Genomic DNA, 16,070 nt, shown 5'->3' on the forward strand with positions numbered 1-16,070 from the left:
GAAAAGATTACCACATGAAACTTCAAATCAAAATTTGATTATGTCATTGATACATATTAAATGAAATATACAAGTTAGGACTAATTATTGTATTTAATTTTTTTGACTTATTAGAATTTTTCATGAAAATAGAGAAGTATAAAATTATAAAAAAAAATATATAAAGCAAAAGTGTCTATCAAGTATCAAGAGATAAAAGATTTTTATTTTTTTATTTTTTGTCCGGAAGGGAAAAAAGAATTAAAATGACACATGAATGGCAAAGAGCCGGCTTCTGATAAACTCACACTACTACAGATTTAAATCATTTGGTTTCAAACTCGGAACTTTCAAAGGTAAGACTCTCTGTCTGTGATCTTGTCTTGTAAGTTGTATCTATACATGTATGTATATACCCGTGTAAATCTTCTGGTATCAATCTCACATATCATTTTCTTGTCAGAGAGATGAACTGGGTTCAGCGCAAAATCTATCTTTACAACGTTACCTTCGGGCTCTACATGTTAGATTGGTGGGAGCGTTGTCTTTTTAGTATCCTTTTTTAATTTCCTTAAATCTTTGTACTAGGTTGGTAATTGTGTGTGATTGTTGAAGTGGATGTTTGTGGATCCTTAATTTTTGGTAGATACTATTGTGCTTGTGCTCATGTGGTTCATGTGTTACAATGGGATTCGCTTCTTCTCTCAGCTCGGCAGCAGGTACTTTATTGTTTTTGTATCGATACGAGAAGTATGATTAATATGGGGGAAAAATTAGTAATTGTGCAGTGGATTTAAGCTGGGATTTGAAGTTACTAGTCTTGACATGATAGATTGTTTGTTTAGTCCTGATTTGTTTGACATTGTTGTTCTGTCGTGTGCTTGGGATCCTGAGGGAAATGATTCCTTGTGTGTGATCAAGGGTTGTAAACAGCTTGATTGTGCATCAGATTAGGTTTACGACTTGGTATTTTGGTGTTGAATAGTAGGAAATAGGAATTATTGACTTAAGAAGATGTGCATAATGTTTGTTAATATGCCTTTGTGATGTAGAACACTGTTGTGAATTGTGATCTAATGTTTGAACTAAAAGTAACAAAAAACTTGAATCTGTTGGAATTAAAATAGGATCCTCGACATTTAAAAGAGTAAGAATGCCTTAGATTCAGGAAGGATACTGTTTAAGAAAGCCATTTTGGATGTGTGGATTTTGGCGTAATATTCATGTAATGAGCTGTTTAGAATTATAATTATGAGTAGTTGAGCAATTTATTTATAGCATCTCATGGGTAGCACCTGAATCCTTGATCTGCAGATACATAAAGAAAGAATTCCATCAATTTTCGCTAGGAGCGTTTGTTTTAAGTACAACTGTAAAATACTATTGAGGAGCTTAATGTCGTATAGGCAAATGGAAAGTGTAGAATTGAACAAGGGATCAAGATTCTAGCTATGTAAGCCATGACTTACAAGTTTTTTCTTTGGTGGGAGGTAGCATGCATAGCCTATGCAGCATATATGCATGTGAAATTTAATTAAGGAAACGAAGATGAAAGCAATAGAACAAAACATAGATCTAAGGATCATGCAAACACCAATCAGTATATTAAATCACTAGCAATCATCATGGTAAGATCTATGTATTCTTCTGGCTTTTAAGCAATGTATGCCAAATCTCACAGCTTTTTCTTGATGCTCTAAATGTACCAAATCTATGACACGTGTAAATAGAAATCTTTGTGAACTAGCAATCATCAATGACACATGTCATGGTTTAATTAAACATAGAAATTAAATTAAAGGATAGATGATACAATATATCATAGAACTAGATATAAGGAAATTTGTAATCCGTAGGTTGTAGCCAGTTCTCTTTGTAGATATAAAAGTCTTGCTTGGTATCCAATTGATAGACATTTCAGTTAAATCCAGTAGCAAATTTATTAAGCAGTCAATATAGAATGGAGAAACAAGAGAATCAAGCACAGAACTATAAAGATCTCACCATGAATTGAGCGAAGCTTTATAGATACATGATATTATAGTTCAATCTGTCTGGAACTACTTAGATACAGCTAATAAAAATATAAGAAACCTAAATTGGAATTTTAATCTAGGAGAAAATAGGATTATAACAGCCCTTACATTTTTTTTCTTTTGTCCAGTGATGTAGGGGCAAATTTCAGAGGAATGTCTTGGTAGGGGCCAATCTTCCCCTACACCCCTTAGAGGCACAGCCAATCTTATTCTTGATTTAGATTCTGATCCATTACTTATAATGCTTTACTCCCCCCTAGATCTATATGCACTCCAGACTCATCAGCATAGAACATAGTTTCTCCATTGCAGATATGAGGACAAGACAGAGTAATTACAATTTATAAATTTACAAGCACATGAATTCAAAGCCCTTGAGCAAGTAGTTCAAATGAATAAAAGTATATTTAATAAAGCACATAAAAATCCTTATTATCATAAATACACTGTAACTTTTCTTGGTCTTGCATTGCTTTCTTTATGAGTTGTGTATAAGCCTTGAGCTAAAAGGACCAACTTAGAAATGATATGCTGAAACCTTATAGCTTTTGTTTGCAAGTTCTGCTTTTTGCATAATTTATTGCTCTGCAGATATAAATTTATTCATCCTGGTCTTGAAAGGCCCTGCTCTCAACCAGATCATGCATTTTTCTCTTAATCGGTGTATTCCTTCCATCTCAGGTATTTATGGTGAATCTACTACGCGCTTGGCCTGGATGCTGAAGATGCTTATAGTGCCAAAGCTACTTGTGCTTGTGATGTCTCAGTTTTAGACTATTCAATCTTTTCTTACATACAAGCTTAAAATCAAGTTAACTTAACCATCATTGTATCTATTTTGAAGAGTGATTTGCTACATAGTATATCGAATTTCTAGGTATTGTTTAATGTTTTCTATTTGATATATTTTTACTTTTCTTCGTTTCCATTCATAGTGCTGGTCTGTTTAATAGTTTGATGAAGTCAAGATTCCTGAGGCCATTTTCTCATCTTACCAACCTGAAAATGAAATGATTCTTATTTGCAGTTGATATCCAAAGCTTAATTTCAGAATTGCCCTTTTTTTAATTGACACCACATGAGCTTGTAGTTCTATTGTAGATTTACCAAATAAATTAGGGACAATCCTACTAGAAAGAGAAGAATGAGAAGAAATCTTTTTTTTTTTTTTGATTTCTTTCAAGAAAAATATGTTATAAATATTCACAACATCCTAATTCTAAATCAAATCAATATTTGTCGGATAATGGCTAATTTGTAGAATTTGAGTTAAATTTGAAAAGAAAAGATAAATGAACAATTCATGTAACTCAATTATTAAAATAAAAGATTCAATGCACAAAATTTTCTCTCTCTAACATGGAAGAGGTTTAATCCAACTTTGCAACAGCTGCAAGTCTGCAACACATGTCAAATTATTAGAATAGAGCGGACACAATTTAGTGTGTATTTTGGATATAAAACTGGAACAGCATGTTCCAATTTAAAGATTAAAAGTCACAATCTCATTGTATGTTTTGATTTCTATTTTAAAGTCTAGGATTCAGTTTTTATCAGTTCAATTTTAATTATAAAACTGCATGAAGATGATAAATCTTTTTGAATGAAATGATTATGTTTATTCTCCTCTAAAAGAAAGTCTTCTAATAAAGACAAAAGCAGTTTGACTTTTTCTGCTTGACAGCTCTACTTTGGCATCTTACTCTTTGAATATTTGGTCAAACACCACATCAGTCCAAAATACTTAACCAAACAATCAAAACAAAGATTTGCCCTCACACTCTAAATCAACACTAATCAAAGTACAACTTTTTGGAACATTTCCAGCGAGTTTTGTAATGAGTTAATTTTCATAGCTTCTAAAAATTTGATTTTGCTACATGGGTTTTGTCTGATAGCTTGCTTCTTTATCTGGGTTGTTGCTAGATTTTGATAACAGATTGAATACATGTAGCATAGACTCAATTCAAGAAAACAATATAGAGCTGGAACTCTAGCTAAACTTGTATTAGCTGCAAGATTCACTTCAGCTTAGCACTAAGTTTTGCTCTTTTTGAGTTTGAATTTGGATATAAAGTCATCAGAATCATGCTGGCCAATACAGATAATTCATCTGCTATTAATGACTCCACAGCTTCTGGTGAAGCTAGTGTTTCATCTTCAGGTGATCAGATGGCACCTAAAAAACCAGAAAAAAAGAAGCGAAATCTCCCAGGAATGCCAGGTATAATTCTTTATTTAGCTCATGTATGGTGTTGATTCATGTACAAATTAATTTAGCCTATAATTTACAAACTGGTTAGTTGTGGTTCGGTGACTTAATTTTTAGGATCGTGACTCGTGATTTGTGGCTAGTTTTTAAAGCGCGTAAGGATATACGGTAGAGCTAGTACAGTTATTGTATGAGGTCTACCCAATGTTAGATACAGAGGCGCATAATAGATCGATATGAACATCATGAGTTGTCGCGTAATAAAACTTGTTGTTGCTGATAATTTATTGTCGATTCCTTCTTCTCCTTCTTCCATGACTTGGGCTCGGAGAAGGAAGAGATAAGAGGGCCCTCTGGAGAATGTGGTCAGAAATCCATGATAGAGTCCGACCAGAATGACCGAAATGATTATCTTCATGCATAAGGATACTGGATTATCTAGTAGAAAAGATTTCGAAACCATCACAAACCTCCCTAAAATGATTCCTAGTATAACATGATCGTGTACGTGTAGGTGAATGCAGGTTCATCTGAGCTCGAAATTTAAATGATTAAAGTAATTGTTTATGTAGTGAGTGTCACAAATTTATTTGGACTGTTAATATGTGGGAGACAGATCCAGATGCTGAGGTTATTGCTATGTCCCCGGCGTCTCTGATGGCTACGAATCGATTTATTTGTGAAATTTGCAACAAAGGCTTTAAGAGGGACCAAAATTTGCAGCTCCATAGGAGGGGACACAACCTCCCATGGAAGCTAAAGCACAGGTCAAGCAAAGAGAATCACAAGCGGGTCTATGTCTGTCCAGAGGAATCATGCGTTCATCATGATCCTTCGCGGGCTTTAGGTGACCTCACAGGGATAAAGAAGCATTTTTTCCGAAAGCATGGAGAAAAGAAGTGGAAATGTGACAATTGCTCCAAGAAGTATGCGGTTCAATCAGATTGGAAGGCTCATTTGAGAATTTGTGGAACAAGAGACTATAAGTGTGACTGTGGTACTTTGTTTTCGAGGTCAGTTCATAATATTTTACTTGTTTTACTTCTTTGTTTGGATTTAAGCTGCTGAAAGGTTTAATAAATTTTCCTTTTCTCTTAGGAGGGATAGCTTTATCACACACAGAGCGTTCTGCGATGCATTAGCAGCAGAGACTAGTAAACAACAGCCGGTAGATGCTAGTGCTACTCCCAGCTTAGGAGAAGATCCGATGCCTCAGAATGACAGTTCATTACCTCCATCCCCGCCTTCACTCCTTACTTCAACCGCTGAGATTCCAGCTGTTTTGCGTAATCACAGTCCAGGTTATTTACCATATTAGTATTGTCTGGTTTTGAAGTGGTTTAAGCAGGTTTCGTATATTTGAATGTCTTTAAACATGTCTTTGTCCCATTGTTTTGTTCTATTTGCGATGGTCACAGAGCTGCAAGAAGCTTCAGATCCCAATACTGGTGAGGTTTCAAACAATACGCCACCACTGGTAATTGGCTTGAGGGGAAGCTGCAGCAGCTCAAGTAGCAATGGAAGTACAAGCAGCAGTGTGTTTACGAGCTTATTCACATCATCCACGTTTTCAGGAAGTATGCATTCTCAAACAACTGGATTTACTGATCTAATTCGAGCAATGTCTCAAGCTGAACCAGCACCTCCTTCGTCAGCAGAAAAGATATCTCTTTGCCTTGCAACCAATCACGAGTCAGGCAATATCACCGGGCAAGACCATAAGCAGTATGCACCGCTACCTCCACCTGCAATGTCTGCAACTGCATTACTACAGAGAGCTGCCCAAATGGGCGCAACTGCCCCTAACACGTCTTTACTTAGGGGGTTTGGAGTTGTCTCTTCTGCATCTCCTACAGGACAGGGAGAGTGGAAAGGACAGAAAGTTGAGTCAGATGGTTCATTACTGGCTGCAGGGCTTGGACTTGGGGGGCATTATGATGGGATATCTGGTTTAAAGGAACTGATGATGGGAACTCCGTCTGTGTTTGGTCCCAAGCACACTACACTGGATTTTCTTGGTTTGGGTAGGGCTGCCAGTGATGGTCAGACTACAGGGTTGTCGCGGTTGATGATGTCTACTCCCGATGCTGCTGCAGCCTCAACAACTTCCTTTTCTGGTACTGAACATTCTGGAGAAGAGAACAGGAAGAGTTCATAACCTGGAATGTGAACCAGAATGTTTTCATGAAATTCGGTACTTGTACTAGTCATTATCTATGCTAGAGACTGACAGCACAAACTTATTTGTAGAGTTCTAATTAAATGTCTGCTACTGCAAATCAAAGTTTAGGTCTTATTGTAAAAAGACCTACATATATGGTCTTTTGATCCATTCCTGGATCTATCAGTTGAGATCTTTAGTTAGTGCCAATTCTAGGGAAAACACAAGCATGATATAACAGGACTTGCTGAAGAGAACTGATCACCTAGATCTCAACCTTTCCAGTTTATTTAAGGAGCTGGTATCTTTTCTAGTTTAATTGTAAATGTTGAGCTGCTTGAGCATGCCTAGTTACGTTTTTTCTCGAATGCATAAATTATGTTTTATTTTCGAATGCATTTATCTGAATAACTCCTCGAGTTCCAGATGTTTAAATAGAGTTTATCTCCTCGAACTATCAAATAGAAAGCGTTTGGATGCTAAGTGAGAATGAGAATAGGAACGTGAGTGAGAGTGAAGGCATGAGAATGAGACTGTCAATGTGGAACGAAGGATATGAAAACGAGCATCCAACCAAAGAATGTGAGGAATAATTTACATTCCAAAGAATGTGAGGAATAATTTACATTCCACACGAAAAAACTGCGAATCCAAGTACCAAAACATGGGTATGCAATTCCGGTCCCTGGTTAAGGCTCCGTAAACTTGTCCGAAAAAATTGTGCAAGCAAAAACCCATCCATTCCGTTCCAGCGCCCAGATTCACCCCGGGCTATGCCGTCCCATTCGTTCAAACATGTAAATTTTTGAACAGATGCAGTTTATCATTCCATAGTCCTTGGAATCACAGGTACCAGAAATCGCTTGGAAAAGCAAATAAGGCATATTCCCATCAAACATTTAACGACTTCGATTTTGTGGTGAACTTTGTGATATACGTGTCATCAACATTGTAAGAGGCCAACATGTTGCAATCATATTAATAGGCACAAAAGGTACAGATGAAGCTATGATATAAAGGAGCTTCGTAAACAGGTACAACAAAGACATGCTTCAAAATTGGTTATAAAATGAGACGTCTTCTCATTCTCGTCTAATTGCTATTACAACATGAAGCATAAGTTGAGAGCTTTCTCTCATGTTAGTATCTCATAGGTAGTAAAAGCAAATTTACACTGAAAAGTTCATGTATTAGTGAGGACAAGCATTGCCTACTAACTAAATCTAAGCCATAGGTTCTGCAATCAACTTTAAAGAAGTTTCTGCTTCACCAGACGAAGTAAAACAAGTAAATTTTATGTGTTAACTGTCACCTCCGTCATCGAAAGATTGAATACCAAGTTTAGAAACCTCATCTGCACCGTAAACTCTGATTAACTCTTCCTGTATGAAAAGAACAATAAATTGTTGCCATTAATAAACTTTCTCAAATCACAATATATAGGTCCATACAAAATACAATGTCTGTATATGTTACTTTGCGCAAAAATGACAACAATCAAATTTAGAACATAGAAATACTAAGAAGAGTTAGCAGATTGTGGCAGAATCTCTCTGAATCTCATTCTTATACAGTTAACAGTATCATTCTGAACTGAAAACTACAGTCCCAGGCAGGTCAGCGTCAAAAGTGTTTTAGAAATGCATGTACTCTATGGATAATTTAAAGCTTTGATTTACTTTGTTAATTAATTATGGATCGACTTGAAGGCAGTGTGTAACAGAAAAGATAATTCACTACAAATGCGTTTTACTTGTAAAAAAAACACTGGAATACCTTTATTGTATTATTTTCTGATGTAACTTTCTCACACTCCTCAGACAGCCTCTTCAGCTCATCTCTGAGACTGCGGTTTTCATTATTAAGCGTCTCTACCCTTCCCTGTAGCTCTTCACACTCAGCCTGTTACAAATAAGAGATGTAAGCCAATAGTAATGATCATAACATTCAAACAACTATAGAACACTCCGTAATACGAAGAAAGAATTTAAGCCATTACCTGCTTCCGTAATCTTGATCTCCGAGCAGACTCTCTGTTAGATTGCTTCCTCTTTTGTCTCTTCAGCTCACGTTCATCCTGCTATTTTAAGAGTCAATAAATAAATCAGTCACATAGTTCTTGATCACCTGAATTCATTGTTTAAGCATTAATATACAACAATATATCTGTAAATTACAGATATTTTCCATGCAACATGAGTATTATGACTTTATGAGTTTTAACTACCCATCAACCGAGAATAAAAAATTAATACCCAACATACAATAATAATAACTGAAGAGCAGCTTGTAAGGCTATTAAACAAATTCATAACCCCCACCCCCCCCCCCCCCCCCCCCCCCCAACCCCCCACATACACACCTGTTTTTTATTTAAAAAACATCGATTACCAACGATTTTGTTGCATTTATTATGGCCAAGAATACACGGGGATGCAATCCAAGTTATTCATGTACTTCTGTTTTGTGTTTAAACACAGTAAGCACACTAAATTAACGTCACACAAAATTACACAAGTGTATCAAGTGAAGTAATAAAGTTAATGAAGCAATTTTATAAGTGGGGCTGTGAGGAAAAGTTCAATACATTGACCCACTGATCAGGCATCATCGCATCGCGACCCATCACTGTTCCTGGTACAACAGCAGCGGAGGGATTTTGACGCACTTTTAGAGATCCATTTCCAGCAGGAGAAGCATTCCACAAGTCCATTCCAATATTAAGATTAGCTGCGGGTACAGAAACCAATGCATTCCCAGGGACTGAACCAGCTACAGTATTCTGTGCACTGGCTCCTAAAAATAGAAGGCCCCTAGATTACTATGAGGTATATAACGAAAAAGAAACAATCAGTTTGAACTTTGACAGCAACAAGGTTACCATCTGCGAGCATCTGATGAAAACTTCCTTTCTTCCCAGTTGAAAATTCCTGAAGACATGGATTTGTATAAGTACGGCTTTTGAGTAAATATACTTCCAACTGGATTATATTTCACTGTACATCTATAGAACGTACAAGGTTGGTAGGTCACTTTTTAGTTAAACATTAGAGCAAAGTTTTTTATTTTTGCATGTTGAGGCATTTGATGTGCATATTAGATTATAAATTGCATTCATGTGACTTCAATATATATGCAGAACGTACATGGTTAGTATTCTCATCACTTCCTCCATCCGATGATCCATCGCTTCCGCTTTCAGCACTATGTTTGATTCAAATTAACAAAAGATCAGCAAATGTATAATTGTACAAATCCCCATACTCCGTAAATGAGTAATTAAAAAAGAACAATTAGCAAATGATTTATTTCCAACATAAGTTACAGTGAAATTCAGTCCAACACACCTTTGTGTGCCGCCATCATTTCCTGAACTTGAGGCGGCCTTTCCACTGTCTCCAGCTTTACCACCACCAGAACTAGCATTTCCTGAAGCTCCCTTCGACTTTTTGGTTGGATTTCTGTCCTTCCCATCAACTGCTTTTCCTTCTGATTCCGCGGTTGGTACCATGCTAGGATTCTAAAAGAAGCATTAATAGTAAATTAACAATAATATTAAAAGTGTATTGTATGTGTATAATTCATGAAAAGCAATATACTTATATATGTGTGTGTGCGTGCGCACGAATCCATATGCTAGATTCTTTTAACAATAAGCTCTGGATTTCAAGTAGGAATCACGCAAAAAACCTTCGTGTATATAGATACTTATTTAAACAACATGCCAAAAGATTAGATCTTGATATGATTACCGTAGCAATACTAGGATGAGCATACATCCCCCCTGGAGGATATACTGGATATGGAATAGGAGTACCATACGGTGGCATTAAAGGATGCTGAGTCATCAATATGATAAAAAAAAAATATCAATTCTACAGAAAAAACAGCAGTGTGTGCTTTTTAGGGGGCGGAGGGCACTTAGCTACATAAAATAATACGACAACTACCTGACCTCCCCACATATAGGGATGGGGAGTTGGAGGAGCAACAGTTGAGGCATAGAATGCAGGAGCAGCTCCAGCACCATAATAGGCCTAAAAAGAAATCAGAGCTATCAACTTTTCCGACATACGTTAAATCATGAATAATACTGACGACATTAAAACTAATGATGGATTTCATCAGGCACCTGCATAGAGCTTGACCAGTCTGGATATGAAGGCGGTGTCTGTACCTCCTGCATATTAAAATGAGAACAATTATAGACATGTTATACTAATACATTATTAAACCAGTTTTGTGATGATTAAATATTAATGAAACAGGTAAACTTTCAAAAGAATAGGCTCCGTCACACTGCATCCTTAATTGGAAAAGAAGACATGTGAACCTCGTCAATTCCACGGGGAAGATAAATCATGATTCATGAGTTAAAAGAGTACAAATCTTAATTACCAGAGATCTGCGCCAAGTTAGGGAACCACAAAAAATGCGAACAAGAATATTTTTGTAAATGTCATGTATTTAGTTTATGTGTGTACTACTAGTTTATAAGCACCAAAATTCGTCTGCAGTCGGTATGTGTGAGTGTGAGTGTGAGTGTGTGTGTGTGTGAGATAGATAGAGAGATAGAGAGAGAGAGAGAGAGAGAGAGAGAGAGAGAGAGAGAGAGAGAGAGAGAGACCTGAACTGGAGCAGTTGGTTTAGATTGCTTAGAGGGTGTGTTCTCTTCCCCAGCCCCCATGAGAACAGGAAAAAAGTCACAACTCCACCTTAAATTTCCCTGTACATATCAATATATCATTAATTACGATCCACGAAGAACCCAAAGACATCAGATTTTATAGGAGCAACATTAAGATGATTTAGTATATCTAACACTAGTAACAGCTCGTCTAAAATTTCTCAATAGGTTGACAATAAATTTACTACATTAACTCTAAAAATTAGTATATCTGATTCAGATATCCGCAACCACAATAATTTGATACTCGAGGCTTATTGTTTTTTCAAAATTAAGTCTGTTTAATCTTTTAACTGATAATAGTCATGCTATAGATAACTTTCAAGGCTAATTATTCTATGGTTATTTTTTTAGGCTAATATTGGACCGAATTATACTTTTAACTAATTTCCTCCTTAAAAAAGAAACAGTTAGTCAGCGGTCATGCCCAACAACCCAACACCTGTGATGGAATGAAAAATTACTCGTACCAGCCATTCTTAACACGTTTGATGACAGTTAACAATATTTAGTCTGTTTAATCTTCAAACATATATTTTACCAGATAATTTTCAAGCCTCATTGGGCTATGGTTAGTTTCAAGGCTAATTTTGAACTGAAGTATACTTTCAAATCTTAAATTTGCTTTATTTTTAGAAAAATATACAGCTTACTCTGTGTCAGCATTCGGGCCCAACACCTGTGATGGTATAAACTGTCTTACCAGTCATGCTCAACACGTGTACTGACTGATGGGTAACAGAATGGCGTTTCCAATATTTTTTTAATAGACCTGTTTAAAAAATATGAATGTAGTCCTTCACTAGATTACATAAACATATACGTACTCTGTATTTCCTCGAACTTTTATATTATTCTAGGTGCTTACTTGTCTGCCTTGGCAACAATCCCCAATGGTCCGCTTTATCCTTAATTAGACACTAGCTACCATTTTTACAATTCCTACAAGTCACAAGTGTAGCCCCCAATTGATCTTCGGAGCACTTAAATATCAAAATCCTTCGTCACACTAACTTTAAAAATATCTTAGGAATATCACGAGAGAGTCGGGGTCTATCAAAGTAAAAAGAGATAAGTTTCCATGTTTGGACCCATAGCCAAAAAGCACGTAAACATTCCGACAAAAGCCGCCTACAACCACAAGTATCTATGCCATTAGGCAGTCACCAATCTGAAGTAAATTGTATACTTTAGGGCTTATATCATACTTTGTTTTAAACTTCCCCGTAAAGTGTGAACCTATATTTCACTAGAATTTTAGAAATACTCTAAATCAACCGCTGAATTTTCATTTCAAATCCTGTTTCTTCTTAATTTTCTACGCCCCTATTCTCTCGAGATTTCCGCATTTAGGTCTTAATTTGTTCCTCTACAAGAACAACAAAAAACCCTCTACAAGCTAGCTTTTACAGTTAATTTAAACCTAATAGCAGTTATATAGCACAAAAACAACCTCAAATTCTATTCAATTCACAACAACAATAACTACAAGTCTAGTCTGTTATAAAGCTAACTAATCAAACAACAAATCCCCCAATTAATACGCTAAAAACCATCATAATATTCAGACAAAACACAAAACACAGACATAGAAAGAGAGAGTTAGAACAAAGGACCTGTTCGAAGAAACAGAACACTCGTTGTTCAAATCTGCAGTTGTTGTAATAGTCTAGGCAAGTACTTTAGTTCAGTAGTGATCTGGAGAGCTAGTTGGTGTTTGAAAAAGGATAGATGTAGATCCAACGGTGTTAAAACGAGGATGCCCACAGAGACAAAAAGGCGGAGTAGAGAGAGAAAGGGAGGAGAGAGAGTAGGGTTTTTAATGTGACACGTGAATGGGGTAAGAAAGTAGAGGACAGGTGGCGGGGTTTGAGTGGGCGAGCATGACGAGGCAGACTTGTTGATTAATACTATGGTTGTATATTCATCCTCCACAAGGGCAATGACACACACACCTAATCCTACCACCGGATAACCTTCTTTAATTACGATTTGATTTACCATTATACCATTCGGGTAGGGGCTCCACCACATTGTGTGTATCTGCCGTTTTGACTTTGGGGGTGTTCTAATTATTTTTACTCTTTTTTTTTCATATGACACTTTTGATTGGGCACGTACCGTTAGTTGGGTTCACCACATAGTAAAAATTTTTATTTTTAATTAATTTTTTTTGTGAATTAAAGTTTTGATTATCTATTTTTATTAAGAAAAAAATTTCAAAAATAATACTTTTAACTATCCGGTCAAAGCACTTAAAAGTGTGTGTCAAAAAGTCAAACGTCATATATTAAAAAACAGAGGGGGTAGTATCCTTATTGTAATACCCCGAATCCATTTTATTTGAATAATGCATAATGTGTATTTTAATGTAGTGTAGTACAAATTCTATATTGAATAGAAAACTCCCAACCGACATCGATAAAAGAAAAGAGCAAGAATAAGAATATATAGCAAGAGTCGAGGCAAGGTTTAACAAAAACTTGTTGATTTTGGCCATGCACCCTAGAGCGCCATGCTAGCGCCCTAGGAGCGCCTTGTCAGCGCCCGTAAGCCAACAGCGCCCTGGAGCGCCTTGCCCTGTTTTTGTACCACATCGATTACAATATGTTATACTACTATGAATATAGAGAATGACTTGGTTTATGAGTTTGTAAATATAAATCAAGTTGGCGTCACCCCGTCGCTCATCCCTGTCTTGGCGCCACCCCCGTCGCTCCCCGTGTCTTGGCGCCACCCCCCGACGCTTCGGCGCCACCCTGTCGCCATTTCAATTCTATTTTTTTTAGCCATCTTTGTACCACATCGAGAACATAATGGTATATTCTTATGAATATAACCAGTGATCTAATTATTCAACAAAATATGTAAGCCAAGCGCCCACCCTGTCGCTTAGGTGCAAGCGCCACCCCTGTTGCCAATTCAAAACTTATTTCCTTACAATCATCTTTGTACCACATCGAGAACTTGATAATATATTCTCAGGAATATAAGGAAGAGCTTAGCTATTAAGTTAAAAATATGTTAGCTGAGGCAGGCGTTGCACTGTCGCCAGCCCTAGGCGCTGCCCGGCCCTGTCGCCAACCCCTTAGCGTCACCCCTGTCGCCCACCAAAATGTTATTTTTTTAAACCAATTTCTTCGTACCCCATCGAGGAGTAAAAGGAGGGTCATTCCTTTCCTTATATATACACAACACATCTTAGCTTACTAAAATTAGGAAGCGCCACTGCTAAATTTGGTACGTCTACTTATTTATTCCTAATTAATGATTTATTTTTATAATTTTGTTAGCTCAGTTATTAGTTTAGCTGTGATTATAGAATTAATATAGGTGTGACTTATAATTATATATGTGTGAACATTCTAGGGAATGAAGTTGTAGGACTCGAGAACGTTGTGCACTGTAAGTATATACTGTACCCTTCGCTGTTGATATTTCGTGATGTTTTGGTGAATATTTTTACTGATGATTTTCTGATGAGAAATGAGTATTCTTGCATTGATACTTGATGAACTGATGATGATGCTTCCTTTTTGGAAGTAAAGCTAAACCGATTGTTTAGCTGGCCGAGATCCCATCTTGATGAATTGATGAACTAATCGTGCTTGAATACTCATACTCATACTCATCTTTAATGTGAGAAACTGTTTTGATGACTCTGATGAAATATTGATTTGGTTCACCAAGTTTTGGGAATAAAACTCAGTTGAAATGTACGTATATGCTTACTGAGCTTTATAAGCTCATGCTTTTTTATGTATTAACTTTACAGGGAGGAATTTCGGAGAAGGGTATTAAGGCTAATGCTAGGTGAAGAGTGTGAGCTGTTAAGTATCCAATAGTCAAGAGAGATATTCAAGGAAATGTTCAAGGTTGGTCTTAGATAGAATTGTGTAATTGAGATTCAGTTGTAAACTATAGTTGTAGTAGATTAACAGTGATTCTTCTTATCGAAGTTGATCCGATAATGGTAGTAGTTGATTCTAATTTCAATACTGTAACCTGGATGCGATCCTGTTGTTTTAGGGGGTTAAAATGTTCTTTTTGAAATCTTATATTAATGCTTTCAGGTTTTAAATTATTTGATTTTCAGAAATACAGTTTTTCAAAAGTGTTTTAAAAGATTTTGTGTGGTGACGTCAGGATCCAGGCCCCCGGATTCCTGAGGCGTCACACTTATGGTAAAGTAATCCATCAAATAATCAAACTACTCTCCCCGTCTCCTTTTACCTGAGTAGTCAAATTGACCAATTTTTTTATTAACCATTACAAAATATATATTCATTATTTGTAAGATCTGAAGGTTGCATATTAAAATAGACTAAATATATTTTCTAATGATATAATTTTAATTATTATTCTCAATTATATGGCGCATGTAAATTTTAGTTAAAGTATAGTTAATTTAATTGGTCAAAAGTCAAAATAGACATGTCAAATAGGACGGAGGGAGTAATTTATTTTCTTCATCGTTTATGTATTTACTCCCAGCTGTCATCCCCGTAATTAGGGTGTACATGGTTCGGGTTGGCCAGTTTACCAAAATTTAACAACCCAACCTAATTAATTCAGGTTTTCAAAATTTCAAACCAACTCGAACCGTGTAAACCCTAAAACCAAACGAATTTGTAGTGTTTCAGTTTGGATCAGTTTGACTCGGTTTGTTAAATATATAATAAAGAAAAATTAAACACATGCCCGACTCTCCTATGCATACTAGTATAATCAGATCAGACTACCCGGTAAAACTGAAACATGTACTACTAATAATTTAAATATTTCATAATAAATTCTGTGAGGTATACATGTTCAAGTATAGATCATATTATTTTAAGTTTATCCATATCTCGGTTCATGATCATATTATTTGGATATAAATCGATGTCGTGTATTTAAGTTCTGAATATGAACCGAATATGATCGTTATTTTTATTTTTTAACCAAGTAGTTTATGATACATGAAATATGAACAGGATATGATCCACCAACATC

The 16,070-nt window shown here is 36.1% G+C and overlaps 3 protein-coding genes across 5 annotated transcripts; 2 read left to right on the plus strand and 1 right to left on the minus strand.

Annotated features, from left to right (window-relative positions):
- The first annotated feature begins 199 nt into the window (after positions 1-199).
- Positions 200-2,943, plus strand: LOC108194129 (uncharacterized). 2 transcript variants are annotated; one of them, XM_017361031.2, is made up of 4 exons: positions 200-335; positions 443-531; positions 626-698; positions 2,697-2,943. In XM_017361031.2, exons 2-4 carry the CDS (start codon positions 447-449, stop codon positions 2,707-2,709), a joined length of 171 nt encoding a protein of 56 aa, XP_017216520.1. In that variant the 5' UTR covers positions 200-335; positions 443-446; the 3' UTR covers positions 2,710-2,943. The 2 variants fall into 2 exon arrangements, with proteins under 2 accessions (XP_017216520.1, XP_063936890.1); XM_064080820.1 differs by lacking the exon at positions 2,697-2,943 and adding an exon at positions 1,294-1,472.
- An 867-nt stretch (positions 2,944-3,810) lies between these two features.
- Positions 3,811-6,774, plus strand: LOC108194113 (zinc finger protein GAI-ASSOCIATED FACTOR 1). The gene is made up of 4 exons (XM_017361012.2): positions 3,811-4,239; positions 4,844-5,240; positions 5,326-5,528; positions 5,646-6,774. Exons 1-4 carry the CDS (start codon positions 4,104-4,106, stop codon positions 6,383-6,385), a joined length of 1,476 nt encoding a protein of 491 aa, XP_017216501.1. The 5' UTR covers positions 3,811-4,103; the 3' UTR covers positions 6,386-6,774.
- A 649-nt stretch (positions 6,775-7,423) lies between these two features.
- LOC108196517 (G-box-binding factor 1) lies at positions 7,424-12,831 on the minus strand. 2 transcript variants are annotated; one of them, XM_017363835.2, is made up of 12 exons: positions 12,692-12,831; positions 11,016-11,114; positions 10,521-10,568; positions 10,339-10,425; positions 10,141-10,227; positions 9,736-9,908; positions 9,535-9,592; positions 9,270-9,318; positions 8,976-9,184; positions 8,388-8,465; positions 8,165-8,290; positions 7,424-7,770 (listed from the first exon to the last, which is right to left on the minus strand). In XM_017363835.2, exons 2-12 carry the CDS (start codon positions 11,073-11,075, stop codon positions 7,690-7,692), a joined length of 1,056 nt encoding a protein of 351 aa, XP_017219324.1. In that variant the 5' UTR covers positions 11,076-11,114; positions 12,692-12,831; the 3' UTR covers positions 7,424-7,689. The 2 variants fall into 2 exon arrangements, with proteins under 2 accessions (XP_017219324.1, XP_017219323.1); XM_017363834.2 differs by having other exon boundaries at positions 8,388-8,468.
- Between the last annotated feature and the right edge of the window lie 3,239 nt (positions 12,832-16,070).

The sequence above is a fragment of the Daucus carota genome, chromosome 7, assembly GCF_001625215.2.
Source record: "Daucus carota subsp. sativus chromosome 7, DH1 v3.0, whole genome shotgun sequence".
Taxonomy (NCBI): domain Eukaryota; kingdom Viridiplantae; phylum Streptophyta; class Magnoliopsida; order Apiales; family Apiaceae; genus Daucus; species Daucus carota.